The sequence below is a fragment of the Dendrobates tinctorius genome, unplaced genomic scaffold, assembly GCF_039654945.1.
Source record: "Dendrobates tinctorius isolate UK_male_01 unplaced genomic scaffold, ASM3965494v1 ptg000075l, whole genome shotgun sequence".
NCBI lineage: Eukaryota > Metazoa > Chordata > Amphibia > Anura > Dendrobatidae > Dendrobates > Dendrobates tinctorius.
In genome coordinates, this window is record NW_027361743.1 from 26,862,514 (window position 1) to 26,881,322 (window position 18,809).

An 18,809-nucleotide genomic window follows, 5' to 3' on the forward strand; every position below is an offset into this window, starting at 1 on the left:
TCTTCCAACTGGATGTGCAGCCATTTACGACCACTCTTTGGGTCCGATCACTAAGCCAGTTATGAATCCACCTAACAGTTTCCTTGTCCATTCCATACTTAGTCATTTTTTCAATAAGGATTGTATGAGATACTTTGTCAAATGCTTTGCTGAAGTCAAGATATACTATATCTACAGCATTTCCTTGATCCACCCAATCAGTGATTCCATCATAGAAGGAAATTAAGATAATCTGACATGACTTATTAGTTACAAACCCATGCTGACTCTGTTTAATCACTTCATTCTTATCCAGGTACTGACATACATGTTCAATAATTTGTTCAAAGATCTTTCCTGGTATAGAAGTCAGACTCACCGGCCTATAGTTGCCTGGGCCCACCTTCTTCCCCTTTTTGAAGATCGGAACAACATTTGCTCTTCTCCAGTCTTCTGGGACTTCTCCTGTTCTCCAAGAATTTTCAAAGATTATAGAGAGGGGTTCAAAAATTTCTTCTGCTGTTTCCTTCAGTACTCTGGGGTGTAATTCATCTGGACCTGGAGACTTGAATTCATTTAGGTTAGCTAAGTGTTTCCTCACTATCTTTCTGTTTATAGATATCCTGGATTCTTCTTTTCTCTTAATAGGAATTTGCGGGGCAAGTTGTACTTTTAAACAACACCATTGGTTTTACCATGTCGTGTACTTGAAAACGGGAAAACAATTCCAAGTGCGGTGAAATTGCAAAAAAAAAGTGCAATACCACACTTGTTTTTTGCTAGGCTTTTTTGCTAGGTTCACTAGTTGCTAAAACTGACCTGCCATTATGATTTTCCAGGTCATTACGAGTTCATAGACACCAAACATGTTTAGGTTCTCTTTTATCCAAGTGGTGAAAAAAATTCCCAAGTTTGCTTAAACAAAAAAAAAAATTTGCGCCATTTTCCGAGACCCGTAGCGTCTCCATTTTTCATGATCTGGGGTTGGGTGAGGGCTTATTTTTTTGCGCACCGAGCTGACGTTTTTAATGATACCATTTTTGTGCAGATACAATCTTTTCATCTCCCGTTATTGCATTTTAATGCAATGTCATGGCGATAAAAGAAACGTAATTCTGGCATTTTGACTTCTTTTCTCGCTACGCCGTTTAGTGATCAGGTTAATCCTTTTTTTTTGTTTTTTTTATTGATCGGGTGATTCCATGCGGCGATACCTAATACGTGTGAATTTTTTTTTTTCTTATTTTGAATAGGGCGAATGGAGGGTGATTTGAATTTTTTTTTTTTTTTTTTTTTCATGTTTTTAAAAAAACTTTTCTTTTTTTTATTTATTTAATTTTTTTAAAACTTTTGGCATGCCTCAATAGCCTCCATGGGAGGCTTGAAGCTGCCACAACTCGGATCGCCTGCTCAGATCGCTGCTATATAGCAGATTTACTGCATTGCTACTAGCGCCGACCACAGGGTGGCGCTCATAGCAATCCGGCATAAACAACCATAGAGGTCTCAAGGAGACTGATGACCCCCGATCACGTGATCCGGGACATCGGTGAGCGCATTTTCGGCCTGATGGCTGGGAGCGCTTGTTAAATGCCGTTGTTAGAGTTTGACATCAGCATTTAACTAGTTAATAGCCGCGGGTGGATCATGATTCTTCCCTCGGCTATTGCGGGCACATGTCAGCTGTTCAAAACAGTCAGTCACTGTCACACACTGACTTAAGTCAGTGTAACACTTACAGGTAATAATGCATTATACCAACAATCAGAGCGATAAAACTAAAGTCCCGTGAGGGAATAAGTAAAACAGTTTAAAAAATAAATAAAAATAAATTAAAAAAAATGTCCTTGTCTTGTCCCGCAAAAGACAAGCCCCCCATACAGCTTCGTCAGCAGTGAAGTAAAAAAAGTTGTTGCTCTCAGAATAAAGTAATGCAAATTCAAATAACGATTCTTTTCTCTATAAAATAGTTTTTGTTGTGTATGGCTCCCCCCGTCGCTGTCCTGGTATGCATGGCTCCCCCCGTCGCTGTCCTGGTATGATTGGCTCCCCCCGTCGCTGTCCTGGTATGCATGGCTCCCCCTGTCGCTGTCCTGGTATACATTACTCCTGTTTAAAAACAAAACAAAAACATCCTACTCGCCTTCCTGCGCCCCCCTGGATGCATCTCGTTCTGGTGCCTGCAGCTATTCCTGCCGGGCGATCATGTGGCCCCGCTCATTAAGGTAATGAATATGCACTCCACACCTATGGGAGTGGAGAGGCGTGCATATTCATGACCTTAATATGCGGGACCACGTGATAGGTCGGCAGGAAGAGCTACTGGCGCCAGAACAAACAAGATGGTGTCAGCAAGGGAGCGCAGGAACGCGAGTAGGATGTGTGCTGGAAGCCGGCAGCTGCGGATGTCACTGTGCGCTATTACAGCAGCGGCACAGGCTTTAGCCACAGCCGTCGACTCCTGCCTCTGTGACCTGCTGCTCTGCCACTCCCCCTCCCCCGCCATCTTTCTGCGACAGTTGACTCGTGTATAAGTCGAGGAGGGCATTTTCAGCACAAAAAATGTGTATAGGCCAAGTTTTTCAGCACGAGTATATATGGTGTACCATATGTGGAACGATGTAAAAAATAAAACCAATTCTTCACCTGGTGTTGATTTGTTCATTCCGCCTTCCAAAGATAGCAGTAAGGCTCAGCTCACATTTATCCTGCGCTCTACGCTGAGCACTTATACCTGGGTTTTCATATAAATTTCTCAAATGCGTCATTTAGACATAACGCCTGGTGGTAGTTTCCCTATAATGAGGCAGATTGAGGCACTGTAGACGCTATCTGGCCTGTGATCCAGCGATGTCTGTATTTTTTGGTGTGCATAAAAGCGTGGTCCACCACATTTTTGTGCAGTTCTGAAAAGGAGATGGCTGAATAGAGGCCAGAAAGAGTCCAGAGTAACTCTGCTGCTTCATTATAGTGAACGGCTCCCTTGGGTGTTTATATCCGAGTCACGTCATTTGGAGATTTAGATTAGGGTTCCCCAACTCCAGTCCTCAAGGCCCACCAACAGATCATGTTTTCAGTATTTACTTTGTATTGCACAGGTGAAACAACTATCACCTGAGCAATACTAAGGAAATCCTGAAAACATGATCTGTTGGTGGGCCTTGAGGACTGGAGTTGGGGAACCCTGACAAAGTAAGCGATTCGCGTAGAACACAGGATAAATGTGATCCAAAATGTTGTGTAAAATGATACTAAAAAAAAAAGCAAGTCCCCACTTGGTCTGTCACTTCTCAATGGAAATATGGGGCCTCCACATTACTGGTAGCACAAAGGCTCTGGAGAAGCGAAATCCCCCCCCCCCCATTCTGTGTTCTCAAATCTAAGTGTCCCCCTCCCTTCTTAGCCCCACAGTGTGCCTAAACCACATTTAGCGTCCCCACGTTTGGCATTTCTGTGGCCATGAGAGTACTTAACCCCTTAACGGCCACTGTTAGGTCTAACGGCGGCAGCTAAGGGTACTTATTCGTCAGATTCCTCAGTGCCGCTTTTTTCGGAGCTGAGAAATCACGATATCGTGCCCCCCGGCGTCGGAAAATCTCCGGGTTCTCGGCTACCGGGGGTAACTGAGACCTTGGAGAACATGATTCTGTTCTGCTTTTACTGTCCCCTATGTTGCAGTCGCTGTTGTTCACCGAATAATGGCAATCGCAAAAAAAAAGTCCGGTTTCCCATTTATTTCTCTCTCTCCTGATATGATCTAGCATACCAGAGGAGAAGGAAATGGGGTCCCCCATCCCCCCTGGTCCTTGGCATCTTCTTCTGGGAAGAAAATGGCATGCACAGTGCGCCCGCTGAGATCTGCCAGCCGTATGACAGTGATCAAAAAAAAAAAAGTAGTAGTTTCCCTTAGGGTTGGGGTTAGGGTTGTGGTGTTGGGGATGGGATTAGGGTTAGGGGTGTGTTCGGGTTGGAGTTAGAATTGGGAGGTTTCCACTGTTTAGGTACATCAGGGGGTTCCCAAACACGACATGGCGCCCGCCATTGATTCCACCCAAATTTGAGTTCAAAAAGTCAAACTGTGCCCCGTCCCTTTTGAGCCCTGCCATGCGCCCAAACAGGGGTTTCCCACCCACATATGGGGTATTGGTGTACTCAGAAGAAATTGCTCAACAAATTTTATGGTCCATTTTCTCTTGTTACCCTTGTAAAAATGAAAAAGTTTGGGTCTAAGGTAAATTTTTTGTGAAAAAACTAAAGTGTTAATTTTTTTATTCCACATTGCTTTAGTTCTCATGACGCATGTGAAGGGTTAATAAATGTCTTGAATGTGGGTTAGAGCACCTTGAGGGGTGCACAACAGATTGCTTGGTCCATTTTCTCCTGTTACCCTTATGAAAATGCAAAATTTGGAGCAAATATTTTTGTGGGGGAAAAGGTAAAATTTTATTTTTTTTTCCTTCCACATTGCTTTAGTTCCAGTGAAGCCCATAAAAGGTTAATAAACTTCTTGAATGTGGTTTTGAGCACTTTGAGGGGGTTCCGTTTTTAAAATGGCACTTAGTCACTTCAAATGTGATGTGCTCTTTAAAAAAAAAAAAAAAAAAAAATTTGTAAAGTTTGTTAGAAAAATGCGAAATTGCTGATAAACTTTTAACCCTTCCAACCTCCTAACAAAAAAAAAGTATTAAAATGATACAAATGTGAAGTAGACATGTAATTTATTAACTATTTTTTTTACTCTGGTGTCAGTATGTGGTTTAAGGGCATAAAAATTAAAAGTTTGAAAATGTCAAAATGTTCTAATTATTTTGTCAAATTTTCAATGTTTTCATAAATAAATGCAAATCATATTGACCTAAATTTACCATTAACATAAAGTGCAATCTCCGAATCGGTGAGATCTGTTACAGCGTTCCAGAGTTATTATCACATAAAGCAACACTGATCAGAATTGATAAAATTGGCCTGGTCATGAAGTTGAAAGCAGGCTTGGGGGTTAAAGGATTAAAAACCATTATACAGTTCCAGAAATATGGACCTTTTTATTTAGTGATAATTTTTATGGGCTTTTTCAAGGGGTGTGGCTCATGTAGTAATTATGCAGAACAACCTAGACACGCCCCAGAGGATCCTTTGAGCCACGCCCCATCGGTAAAGAACATACAAATTGCCGCTACAAATAAAGGCCTACATCTCTGAGACTATAGAGCAGATTTAAAGAAAAAGTCCACTTTGGCCCTCTTTACTAATATGGGGTGCCGCTTGTTCACAGTGCCTTTCCGTTCTGGCTCATATTGGATAGAACCAAGCAGACCCTCCTCTATTATGTCCCTATGCTGTAATAGGACACATGAACCAGGGAGGTCTCCAAAAGGAAATCCATTGAATAATATATTACCGCAGTCCAGTGGGATATAAATCACTTGGCTTCCATTGTATTGTTATCTTTCCTTGTATCATCGCTTCAGTCTTCTAATCCTATTATTTCTTGCAGTAACACAGGCACATCCTTTGGTTTCGGGGCCTCTGCAGCTCCTACAACAACCGCACAATCTACAACCGGATTATCTGGAACTCTCTTCGGAGCAAAACCCACCACCGGATTCACATTGGGATTGACAAATACAGGTGCCAGAATTTTATGGTCTTCTGATGATCATTATTGGCAACTTTACAGACGGATTGGTGACTAGGGTTTGCAGACCATGTTTAGTTTTTTAAAACACAAAATTTGGCAATATCTTGCCTTTGAAAAAGCAATAAAAAAACCTTACTGTGGGGCAGAGTGGTTGTCAGACAACAGCAGCATGGACAACCTCATATGACGCCCTCCTCCGTGCAATCCTATGCTAAAGACAAGCCCCAGCTTTGGTCCTCTGACTGACCAGGCATCTGTCCATTGGCAGGACCCCCTTAGTTGCTATAATCTTCCATTTTATGGTATACCTTTTGTAGCATATCCTTTATTCTTTGATCTTCTAATTCCAGTTCCAGCAACCACCTCTGCATCGACCACTGGCTTTAGCTTAAATTTTGGTAAACCTGCAGGATCAGCAACACCATTCTCTCTGCCTGCTGCAACTACCTCAACCACTGGGTTTTCCCTCTCCGCAACCCCAGCAACAGGTAAGGAGGCTTTTGTAGTTACTTGAGCTTGAATTTTGCTGTGGTGTTAAGTCCCCTATAATGACCACATAAATTCTAGCAGGCAGATAATAAAGAAGACCTGCTCTGTTTCCTGTTCCTCCCCTCATTACACATTCCCTCAAAACTTTGATTGTTACCTTGTTGGTCCTTCTATATCACCTGAATGTGCAGTTGATAAGTAACTGAGCACGATGCCTGTGAATTGTGCCTATTGCATTAGAGATGAGAATATTTATTTTTAGAGCACCATATGGTGCTATACATTAGAAGGGATTACATACAAAATATGGATTACAGTGAACAAACTAACAATGACAGACTAGTACAGAGGGGAGAGTGTCCTGCACTTGTGGGCCTACGTTCTACAGGATGATGAAGAAGATGTTAGGTTGGGAGTGACGTGGCAGCTCCAGTGGTGGTGAGGTGGCAACGGGGTCATTGCAAGCTATACGTTTTTTCAAGAGATGGGGTTCAAATTTTGTTTGAACGTTCCGAATGTAGTTGATGATCAGATGTATTGGGACACAGAATTCCAGAGGATGGGGGATACTCGGGAGAAGTCTTGGAGGCAATTGGGTGAGGAACGCAAGTCTGAAGAACAGAAGGAGGTCCTGGGAGGACCAAAGATTACATGTTGGACGATATCAGGAGATATACGGAGGAGACAGGTTATGGATGGTTTTGCAGTCAGGTTAGTAATTTGGACTGGATACGTTGGGGAATTAAGAGCCTGTGAAGGGAATTGCAGAGGAGTAGCGTGAGTAGAGATGGATTAGTTGCGCAGCAGAGTTAGGGATGGATTGGAGAGGTGCAAGAGTGTTAGCAGGGAGGTCACAGAGGAGGATATTGCAGTAGTTGAGGCAGGAGAAGATGAGGGCATGCACTAACATTTTAGTAGTTTCAGGGTTCAGGAAAGGATTGGTTCTGGAAATGTTTTTGATTGCAAGTGACAGGAGGTCGAAAGAGTTTGGATGTGTGGTTTGAAGGACCAGGAAGACTAGAGTAGAGATTGTAACTAGTGATGAGCGAACGTGCTCAGATAAAGTGTTATCCGAGTATCTTCGGCATGCTCAAATAGTATGTTTGAGTCCCCACAGCTGCATGATTCCTGGCTGTTAGACAGCTGCAACACATGCGTGGGATAGCCTATTTGTTACCCAATCCCCGCATGTGTTGCGGGTGTTTAACAGCTGCAAAACATGCAGCCCATTGAATCGAAAATATTATTCGAGCACGCCTAAGACACTCGGATAACACATTATCCGAGCATGTTCGCTCATCGCTAATTGTAACTTAAACAGGGTTTGTCAGCCCAGAATGACTGTTCAAACCAAGCGAAGGTGATAGGTGCAACCTTGTCATGGCCAGACATTTCAGTGCACCTTCCCACATGCTTGTTTTCCATTGATCTCTCCCCTTATCTTGCTTTTTAAAGCTGGAGCTTTCTATCAAAGAAAAGGGGGCAAAGATACAGTGAAAACAAATGGGTGGGAAGGTGCACTTATATATTTGGCCATCCTCAGGGGTAAATACCGACTTGGTCATTCTGTCATTCTGTCACGGAAACTGACAGTAGATTTGTGCTGCTTGGACCATGTTCACTATAATTGAGAGCCTGGCTGCATTATTGTAGCCATGTTTGTTATACTTTGAAACGCTGCTGAGCTTCAGAGAAGACCTACTTTGGAGAGCCAGCGAGGGACCGTCCACTCACGATGACTAGTCCATGAGGCCTGTCCTTTTCCCCCGTTGCATCTCCCTGACCTGCTTCACGCACTGACAGCTCTGTACCTACAGTACAGACCAAAAGTTTGGACACACCTCATTCAAAAAGTTTTCTTTATTTTCATGACTATGAAAATTGTAGATTCACTCTGAAGGCATCAAAACTATGAATTAACACACGTGGAATTATATAATTAAAAAAATGTGAAACAAATGAAAATATGTCTTATATTCTAGGTTCTTCAAAGTAGCCACCTTTTGCTTTGATTTCTGCTTTGCACACTCTTGGCTTTCTCTTGATGAGCTTCAAGAGGTAGTCACCGGAAATGGTTTTCACTTCACAGGTGTGCCCTGTCAGGTTTAATAAGTGGGATTTCTTGCCTTATAAATGGGGTTGGAACCATAAGTTGTGTTGTGCAGAAGTCTGGTGGATACACAGCTGATAGTCCTACTGAATAGACAGTTAGAATTTGTATTATGGCAAGAAAAAAGCAGCTAAGTAAAGAAAAACGAGTGGCCATCATTACTTTAAGAAATGAAGGTCAGTCAGTCCGAAAAATTGGGAAAACTTTGAAAGTGTCCCCAAGTTCAGTGGCAAAAACCATCAAGCGCTACAAAGAAACTGGCTCACATGAGGACCGCCCCAGGAAAGGAAGACCAAGAGTCACCTCTGCTGCGGAGGATAAGTTCATCCGAGTCACCAGCCTCAGAAATCGCAGGTTAACAGCAGTTCAGATTAGAGACCAGGTCAATGCCACACAGAGTTCTAGCAGCAGACACATCTCTACAACAACTGTTAAGAGGAGACTTTGTGCAGCAGGCCTTCATGGTAAAATAGCTGCTAGGAAACCACTGCTAAGGACAGGCAACAAGCAGAAGAGACTTGTTTGGGCTAAAGAACACAAGGAATGACATTAGACCAGTGGAAATCTGTGCTTTGGTCTGAGGAGTCCAAATTTGAGATCTTTGGTTCCAACCACCATGCCTTTGTGCGACGCAGAAAAGGTGAACGGATGGACTCTACATGAAGGAGGAGGTGTGATGGTGTGGGGGGTGCTTTGCTGGTGACACTGTTGGGGATTTATTCAAAATTGAAGGCATACTGAACCAGCATGGCTACCACAGCATCTTGCAGCGGCATGCTATTCCATCCGGTTTGCATCTAGTTGGACCATCATTTATTTTTCAACAGGACAATGACCCCAAACACACCTCCAGGCTGTGTAAGGGCTATTTGACCAAGAAGGAGAGTGATGGGGTGCTACGCCAGATTACCTGGCCTCCAAAGTCACCAGACCTGAACCCAATCGAGATGGTTTGGGGTGAGCTGGACGGCAGAGAGAAGGCAAAAGGGCCAAAAAGTGCTAAGCATCTCTGGGAACTCCTTCAAGACTGTTGGAAGACCATTTCCGATGACTACCTCGTGAAGCTCATCAAGAGATTGCCAAGAGTGTGCAAAGCGGTAATCAAAGCAAAAGGTGGCTACTTTGAAGAACCTAGAATATAAGATATATTTTCAGTTGTTTCACATTTTTTTTGTTAATTATATAATTCCACAGGTGTTAATTCATAGTTTTGATGCCTTCAGAGTGAAGCTACAATTTTCATAGTCATGAAAATAAAGAAAACTCTTTGAATGAGAAGGTGTCTGTACTGTATATGTGTGTAAAAATATTGCAACTGATGAAATGTATTTTCTGGGGCAGTTTTCATTGGTAATATGAACGTGGTCTTGAACGTTATTATCCGTCATCCAGTGTTGCATATAACCTGTTTAAGTGGTGCGACCATTGGGAACCCCCCAGAAATCTCTAGTACAGGACTCTTAAATGTCCCGGCAGACATGCACTAACACTTATTCATTAATTATGGGACTGCCATCTGAGAGTCTCTTCTCCAGATCTGTGGACCCTCACTGATCAGAAAGCTATCGCCCATCCTGTGTTAACTTTAAGGTGTTGGGATCACCCTATAAAAGGAACAGGATTTTGAGGCAGACTCCAGTTGAATATTGATCCACATCTTTTAATATTTGTTTTTCAAATGCCCAGTGAAGGAGTGTCCATTCTAAGGAAGATTCCCTTGGTGGGATTTTCAGTCACTCGCTGATTGGTGACATATCCCAGCAATGTTGTCACCTAATTATATGAGAAAATGCCTTTAATTTAGTTGGCGTAGCTGAAATTCACACCGGAAATCTTGGCCGCAATTGATCAGATCAGTAGTTCAGTAATAAGTAGTGTTTTTTTTTTTCCCCACGTTTAATATGGATTTTATGCTTTGTTTTTCCTAAAAGTAAACCCGGTATAATTCATTAGCCGGTCAGAATATTAAGTATTAACTTTGCCTATAGTCCCAATAGCCTGGTAAATTCTTAGACTTTTTGCGCTAGCAGACATGATGTTTTTTTTGTTTCTATTAGGCACTGTTTTTTCTTTGAATTTGGGTACATCCACGCCTGCTGCTGCTACTACTGCAACAACTACTGGGCTGTCACTTGGGACCCTGTCAGGGCTGACTGCATCGCCATTTCAGAATGCCGGTGTCATGGCTTCAGGTAATTGTCACTCTGCATGGATGAATGTGAAGCTGGAGGCAGACATGGATGAAAGCGTACGTGGTACACAATCAGGCAGCAGTACTCGTTTGTGACAAATGGGTACAGGTGCACATTCTGGATTAGCTGCCCACCTCTCATCCCAGTATCCAGAGATGTAGAGAAAAGTAGATTTATTGAAATATTCCAGATCCAGCAAAACCACCGTTTTTGTAATTCTTATTCATTACATGCAACATTTCGGGTCAAGAGCCCCTTCCCCTGGCACGGTGGGTCAAGAGGTCAGGAGGATCCTGTTGTGAAGGCACGAATAGTGGTGTCCCTTGTGTTATGGACCTACGTACTGTGAGGTCCATAACACTAGGGAACCCACCATTAGCGCCATCCCAACAGGATTCTCCTGACATCTTGATGCACTCTGCCAGGTGAAGGGGCTCTTGACCCAAAATGTTGCATGTAATGAATAAGAATTACAAAAACGGTGGTTTTGCTGGGTCTCGAATATTTCAGTGAGTCTATGGCATACCCATGAGACTGAAGAGCTGTTCTACTTTTCTCTACATGTATGGATGAAAACATAATGATGCTGTTTTCTAGCTAAGATTTCTAAGAATTTTTTTACATTGGGAGTTTGAACCTACAGAGAAAAAAAACATAATCATGACTCTTCCTGTGGGTATGCCATAAATGTACGAGATCAAAATTTCCCTTTAATACCAATCAGCAGAACTGTACGACGTGTAGCAGCAGACCATAGAAATTAGATAACTCAGAATCGGTTCTACCTCTTCAGAAACAAAAAAACAAGGAATTGACCATCTGGCACTGTCCGTTGCTTGTCTTTTTACATTCTGCTTTGTCCTTTGGATGTGTAATCGCTGTGACCAGTGCTTTTGTAAAGTGTACTCATATGTGAGCTTCATAGGAAAGCTTCTGTGTCACTGATGTGTGTTCACCTGTGCTACATTTTGTACTTCCCCCACCTGCTGAGGATCCCTTTCTGCGCCCCTCATTGCTCTTCACCAGACTTCACTGGCCATATATGTAGACTCTGCCAGCACGGTACTTGCTGGGGCTTCTTGCCCTTACTCCTCGGTGGAGAGCATGGAGCCCTGTCCAATGTGAAATCGTGAACTGGATAATAACAGATTTTTGTGCTTGTGTTTAACATTTTTGTAGCTTTTCAAGAACGGTTCTTGTGTTTTGATTGCAGGCCTGGGACAGAACACTTTGGGCCTGGCTGCTCCTGCTGCTCAGACGACTACTAATGAAGGACTTGGGGGAATAGACTTCAGTGGTTCTTCAGACAAAAAAAGTAAGTACCGCTTGTAACTTGTCAGGTCGAATAATATATAATATGGATACGAGACTTTTCAGAAAGGTTTTAATTTCCGTGAGATGTTTATTTTCTAAACTCTCATAGAAGTGAATAGAGAGGGTAAAGCATGGATGGCGACCATACTATTCACAGCAGCACCTTACGGCATCCCACTGGTGTGATCCACATCTATCAGACATTTGTCATTTCCTGTAGATATGCCATGGATGTTTGAGATGCGACTACCTGACATAAGACGAACTGCTATGTCTACTCTCCCATGAGACGTGACCGCAGGGTACTGATGTGTCACTACATACTGTCATATTGTGGTAAAGTGGTGTGTAGCACTAGTGATCAGACGCCACTGGTTCAAGTCTCCTAATGGGAGCTTGTCAGAAACTTTACCCCCCCAAATTATTTATATGATTGTGTAGCCCTTTAAAAGATGAGTCAAACTGTCCCTTTATGACCCCAAAGCGATGCTACCAAACCCATTTTGAAGGGGACTGGAAGTGCATCGGGACGTGATGAACAATGTTAATTTACTGTACACTCGGTCCTGTAAAAACAAAATCTCAAAAACAGGCAGAATTTACAGGGGGGTGGAGGGGTTAACATTTCATTCACCGAATTTGGATTTTTTATCCACTTTTCATTGCATTCAATTCACTGTATGGTATAGTGAATGGGGTCATTCAAAAGCAGATAGAAAATAGGAAACTACGGCTCTTGGAAGAGGAGGAGTAAAAAAGGAACGCTCAAACACCGAAAATGTCCTGGTCATAAAGGGATTAAGGGAAATCTCCTGTTGAGTTCTTCTGAGAAATTAGCTCCATTATGTCCTGTGCCCAAGTTTAACCCAGTTTTTGCATCGTTCTAGGAGCCATCATTATTTTTTCAGCAGTAATATTTTTAGCCTTATCTTACACGAGTCGTTTTATTTCTCAGTGACATCATTTTGGGGTACATTTAACTTGTGAACAAACTACTTTATTGGGAAGAATGAAAACAATTTGTCAATTCTGCCACTTTTTTTTGCGTTTTGAGTTTCACCCCATTCACCAATAGTGTTACATTCATTCTGTATGAAGTCAGCACAGTTGTGGCAATAAGAAATATCTGTTTTTCTCGTTCGCCTTATTGGGGGACAGAGACCATGGGTGTATGCTGCTGCCACTAGGAGGCTGACACTATGCACAAAAAAGGTTAGCTCCTCCTCCGCAGTGTACACCCCACCGACCGGCAGGAAATTCCTCAGTTTAGCTTAGTGTCAGTAGGAGGTGGACACGGGTCTTTCATTAGACCCATATCTACCTCGATGTGCGTCGTTCCTTTTCAGGTTTCAGGAGGGATACAGTGTGAACAATCACAACTGTACTCCCACAAAGAGGCTATGAGTACGGCGTGTACTGCCACCCCGTATCCTCTTAGTTCTCCGGGCGGACCACAAGCTCAGCACAGGTGACGTGCCAGCGAAAATGGATGGTCCTTGCCCCCCGCCTCCCACCCACTCGCCCACCAGAGCCTGTCGGTTGGACAAGGCGTGAATACGTAGAAGATGAGCAGACAGCGTGGGATACAGAAGGTACCTTTATTGGAGCACCGGAACATGAAGCGACAAAATGACCTGGCAGCGGCGCCAAAGTAGCGACGCAGATTCTCGCCTGCTCGCGCCTTCCGACGGTCGCCGCATCCCTTTTGGCCCCGGCTGCGGTGCGGGCCTTCTTCACCCCACCGCCGGTATTCTTGTGAGGGTTGCGTCTGGGAGCAGGGCTATGGCGGCGTCTCCTTTAGGGGTGGACGCGGCTGCGCCGCAGTTCTTCCGCGCCGCCCCGTGCTGACAGGCGGCCGCCGTTTCAAATTTAGTCCCCGGCTTCAGTTTGGGCCTTCGCGCCCGTCGCGGCCAATTATCGGCCGGCTGCGCTCCCGCCCGTTCCTAAGCCCTCCCACCGCCTCTCTAGTCTTGTGGCTGGGAAGGGGGAGGAGACGGTTCTTCCCTCTGGTACAGGCGGCTAGCTCCGCCTTTCTTCTTACACAGAGACCGCGTTTTTTGATTCCTCACATCAGGCTGCCGCCATCTTTGCAGCCTAACAGCCGGAGACTAAAGCAGATGCCATCTTTTGGGGACACCGGACCGTGAGTAGTTCTGCAACTGCAGACTGACGCCCTACTCTGCCTTTCTGTCCCCCCAACCTTCCAGCATTTCCGCAGGTTTTCTTCTTTTCTTCCTTCACCATGTCTAATTCTAAGTCTGAACGTGGCCGTCTGCTAGCCCCCACGGGAACCCTAGTCCGGTTTTTCGATGCTCCTCTTGCAATCGCAAATTCCCCTCTGCCTGGACTTCAGTAATCCCGTTCAGCATGATGCTGTCCAGGAGCCATCTACTGCGCCACGTGAAATCGAACCCCCCATTCCTGGCTGGGCCTCGTCTCTTTCACAATCTGTGGCAGACCTCACCAGGGTGTCTCAGTCCCTAGTGGCCGTTCTTGATAAGTTGCCCCTGGACACTTCTGCAGGGTCCAGCAGGTCGCAAGACGTTCCATCTGAGCCAGCTAGCAGAAGCTGCAAAAGGCCCAGGCAGGATCCCCGGCCGGAATCCTCTCCTGGCCTCTCATCTGCACCTAGTCCTTCCCAGCAGTCGCCCTCCCGTGCCTCCTCACCCGAGTCAGGTGAAGCGTTCTCGGATATGTCCTCTGAAGGGATTTTAGAGCTGGATTCTGACCAGGACGCGGACATGAAGGTTACGGTACAGAACTTCATTGCTGCGATTAACCACACCTTCGAAATATCTGACTCCCCTGCGAAATCCTTAGATCAGGAGGTTTCGTTCAGACGGGCAGAAACACCACCCAGGGTATTCGCTTTCCACTCTGAGTTTGGCAAGATCCTTGCCAGGGAAAGAGGAAATCAGTCCAGGCGATTTCAAAGAGGGAAGCGCCTCGGCGTGCTGTATCCGTTTGCTAAAGAGCTCACTGACAACTGGTCTGCTTCCCTGTCGCTGGACGCACCTGTGTCCAGACTTTCTCATAACACGGTTCTCCTGCTTTCAGGTGTAGCGTCGCTAAAGGATTCTAATGATAGAATCCTTGGCAATGTCAGCATTCGAAGCGGCTGCAGCGGCGCTGTGTCCAGTCTTTGCCTCATCGTGGGTGGCAAAGGCCATAGCCACTTGGGCAGAGGATCTCCGTAAGGGCATCCTAGATAAGACCCAACCAGAGCAATTGGCCGATCTGGCCAACCAGATTTCCCATGCAGGGGATTATCTGCTTTCTGCTTCCTTGGATGCCGCGTCTTGCGCTGTTCAGGCGTCAAACAACGTTGTGGCAATCCGACGGACCCCCGCCAAGGCGTCAGTTTCGACCCTTTCGGGCTTACCGTCGCTTCAATACGGCAGAGAACTTCTCTAACCAACAAAGACCACAGGCACGCCAGGATAGAAAGACGGTGTCCTTCAGACCCACTCCCTCCTAGCGATCTCACTCCTCCCAGGGCAGACCCTCCAGGTCCTGATCTGGACGGTCCACGTCAGCATGACTATCAACGAACTCCCGAGGGTCCCTCCCAATTGGGATGTCGACTCCGTTTCTTCAGGGACATCTGGCTGGCCTCAGTAGAGGACGCTTGGGTCAGGGAGGTTGTATCTTCAGGGTACAAGATAGAGTTCATTTCTCATCCACGGGATCGCTTCTTCGAGTCCCGTCCTCCAAAAGATCCAGCCTTAGTTCCGGGGTTCTTTGCATCCATCGCCTCTCTCCTCAGTTCCGGGGTGATTGTGCCTGTTCCCGAATCAGAACGTTTCACAGGGTTTTATTCAAACCGGTTCGTGGTGCCGAAAAAAGGCGGGACTGTTCGCCCCATCTTGGACCTCAAGTTACTCAACAGGAGAGTCCGACTGCGTCATTTCCGAATGGAGTCTCTTCGGTTAATCGCTTCCATGGAGACGCAGGAGTTCATGTGTTCAATAGACATTCAAGATGCCTATCTACATGTTCCCATATTCTCCGGGCATCAGAAATTCCTGCGTTTCGCCAGGAACATTACCAATTTGTTGCACTGCCGTTCGGTCTTGCCACCGCACCCAGAGTATTTACAGAGATCATGGCGGTGTTGATGGCCTTGTGGAGAATCAGAGGTCTCGTTCTTTTTCCGTACCTCGACGACATTCTGATCAAAGCTCCATCCTTTCATCAAGCTCGCCAAAGTCTTACCGTTGTCCTAGACACCCTGCCCAATTTCGGGTGGCTCATCAACAAAAAGAAGTCCTGTCTTGTCCCGACACAACGTCTTGTGTTTCTGGGTCTATGGTTCGACACTCGTCGATCGAGGGTTTTTCTCCCTCGAGAAAATTGGCTCCCTGCAACGGGATGTACGATCGCGGCAGATCATGAGACTTCCATCTCTCCGGACGACCATGAAAGTCCTGAGAAAGATGGTGGCGGCAACAGAGGCGGTTCCCTTTGCCCAATTTCACTCCAGACCTCTCCAACTCGCCATCCTATCCCGGTGGAACAGGTCTGTCCTTTCCCTGGATCGCCCATTTCGTCTTGCAAACCGTATCAAGCAGTCCCTCAATTGGTGGCTGACGTCTCCTCTCATCTCCCTAGGACGGTCATTCCTCCCCATTCACTGGCAGATTGTGACAACGGAGGCCAGCCTCCTCGGCCGGTGGGGCAGTGTTCCGCAATCACACTGTTCAGGTTCGTTGGTCAACTCAGGAGTCAGCCCTGCCAATCAACGTCCTCGAGATACGAGCGATTTATCTGTCTCTCGTTCACTGGGAGAGACTTCTCAGGGGACTGCCTACCCGGATTCAGACACACAATGCCACGGCTGTGGCATATGTCACACGCCAGGGAGGGACGCGGAGTGTCTCAGCCCTGGCAGAAGTGTCCAAGATTCTTCATTGGGCGGAGGTTTCAGTCCCGGCAATATCCGCGGTGCACATTCCCGGCGTGGACAATTGGGCCGCCGATTTTCTCAGCCGCGAGGGTCTCGCGGCGGGAGAGTGGTCCCTACATCTGGAAGTATTTCTTCAGCTTTGCCGTCGTTGGGGAACCCCGGACGTAGATCTGCTAGCTTCTCGCCTCAACAGGAAAGTCCCACAGTTTGTATCCAGGGCTCGAGATCCTCTCGCGGTGGGCGCCGACGCTCTGGCCATTCCTTGGTCGCAGTTCGAGCTCCCCTACCGGTTTCCTCCCCTGCCTCTTCTTCCCAGGCTGCTGAAGAAAATCAAGGCTGAAGGAATTCCAGTCTTTCTCATCCCCCGAATTGGCTCAGAAGGGATTGGTTCGCGGACATCGTCAACCTTCTCGCGGACGCCCCCAAGAAGCTTCCAGACAGAGCAGATCTGCTGTCTCAAGGTCCGATTTGCCACCCCAATTCTCGGCCGCTCAATTTAACGGCGTGGCTGTTGAGACCGAGGTTTTGGAACGATCAGGATTTTCCGATCGAGTTATTCATACCATGATCCGAGCCAGGAAGCCATCGTCTTCCAAAATTTATTGCCGTACTTGGAAGGCCTATTTCACTTGGTGCGAGACCAATGACATTCCGCCCATGTGTTTTTCGCTTCCTTCTGTCCTGGCGTTCCTTCAAGCGGGGCTGGATGCGGGTCTTGCCCTCAGCTCTTTAAAGGGTCAAGTGTCAGCGCTTCCCATTTTATTTCATAAGACGTTGGCATACCGTCCTCAAGTTAAAACCTCCCTTCAAGGTGTGGTTCACACGGCTTCTCCGTACCGAGCGCCCGTAGATCCATGGGATCTTAATCTGGTTCTCGAGGTTCTGCAAGGTCCTCCCTTTGAACCTCTCAGGGATGTTTCCCTTTCTCTCCTTTCATGGAAAGTAGCCTTTCTGGTAGCCATCACCTCCATCCGGTGCGTGTCGGAATTGGCGGCCCTCTCTTGCCGCTCTCCTTTTTTGGTACTCCACCAGGACAAGGTAGTTCTGCGGCCTCCGCCCTCTTTCCTTCCTAAGGTGGTGTCCACTTTCCACCTGAATGAGGACATTGTTTTCCCGTCCTTTTGTCCGGGTCCAGCTCACCCTCGGGAGCGGTCCTTGAACAAGCTGGACTTGGTCAGGGCGATGAAGGTCTACCTAACTAGGACGATTTCTTTGCGGAAGACAGATTCTCTCTTCATTCCAGATGGGGCGCGGAAAGGTTACCCGGCCTCCAAAGCTACTAATGCTCGCTGGATCAGATCGGCAATTTTGGAGGCCTACCGGGTTAAACATCGAGTGGTCCCTCCGGGGATTAGAGCGCACTCTGCCCGGGCAGTGGGTGCCTCCTGGGCGGTACGTCACAGAGCTTCCGCGCTGCAGCTTTGCAAAGCTGCAACCTGGTCATCGGTTCACACGTTTGTGAAATTCTACAAGGTCCACACCTACGCTTCGGCGGATGCCAGCCTAGGTAGAAGGATCCTGCAGGCTGCGGTAGTGAGTCCGCTGGCCTGACGGAAGTTTGTTTTTCCCACCCCAGGGACTGCTTTGGGACGTCCCATGGTCTCTGTGTCCCCCAATAAGGCGAACGAGCAAACAGGAATTTTTGGGTTGCTTACCGTAAAATCTGTTTCTTGGAGCCTTCATTGGGGGACACAGCACCCTCCCATGTTCTACAACTCCTGTTATTATATTGGTTGGTTGTTTACAGTTGAGTTGTCCTGTTTTCAATCTATTCCGTTACTTCTACTGCTTTCTCACCAACTGAGGAATTTCCTGCCGGTCGGTGGGATGTACACTGCGGAGGAGGAGCTAACCTTTTTTGTGCATGGTGTCAGCCTCCTAGTGGCAGCAGCATACACCCATGGTCTCTGTGTCCCCCAATGAAGGCTCCGAGAAACAGATTTTACGGTAAGCAACCCAAAAATCCTGTTTTTTTTGTTTTTTTTTTAATTAATTTTGTACAATAAATTCACACTTTGAAGAAGAAAAAAAAATCACTTTTTGACTTGCCATGTTTTGAGATCAGTAAGTTTTACATGGTTTCCCTCAGGGAAGTTGTATTGAAGGCTTTGTTTTTGCCGGATATGCTGTAGTTTTCGTTGATGTTTTGTGGTAGATGCGAGTTTGTGATCACTTTTTATG

At 46.1% G+C, this 18,809-nt stretch overlaps 1 protein-coding gene across 4 annotated transcripts in view; it reads left to right on the top strand.

Annotated features, from left to right (window-relative positions):
• NUP58 (nucleoporin 58) overlaps positions 1-18,809 on the top strand; it is a 148,221-nt gene that overhangs the window by 23,924 nt on the left and 105,488 nt on the right. For all 4 annotated transcript variants that reach the window (XM_073583116.1, XM_073583117.1, XM_073583118.1 and 1 more), the window contains exons 2-5: positions 5,474-5,607; positions 5,968-6,105; positions 10,274-10,408; positions 11,622-11,723. In XM_073583116.1, coding sequence (XP_073439217.1) covers positions 5,474-5,607; positions 5,968-6,105; positions 10,274-10,408; positions 11,622-11,723 — 509 coding nt within the window. The remainder of the gene's footprint in view (positions 1-5,473; positions 5,608-5,967; positions 6,106-10,273; positions 10,409-11,621; positions 11,724-18,809) is intronic.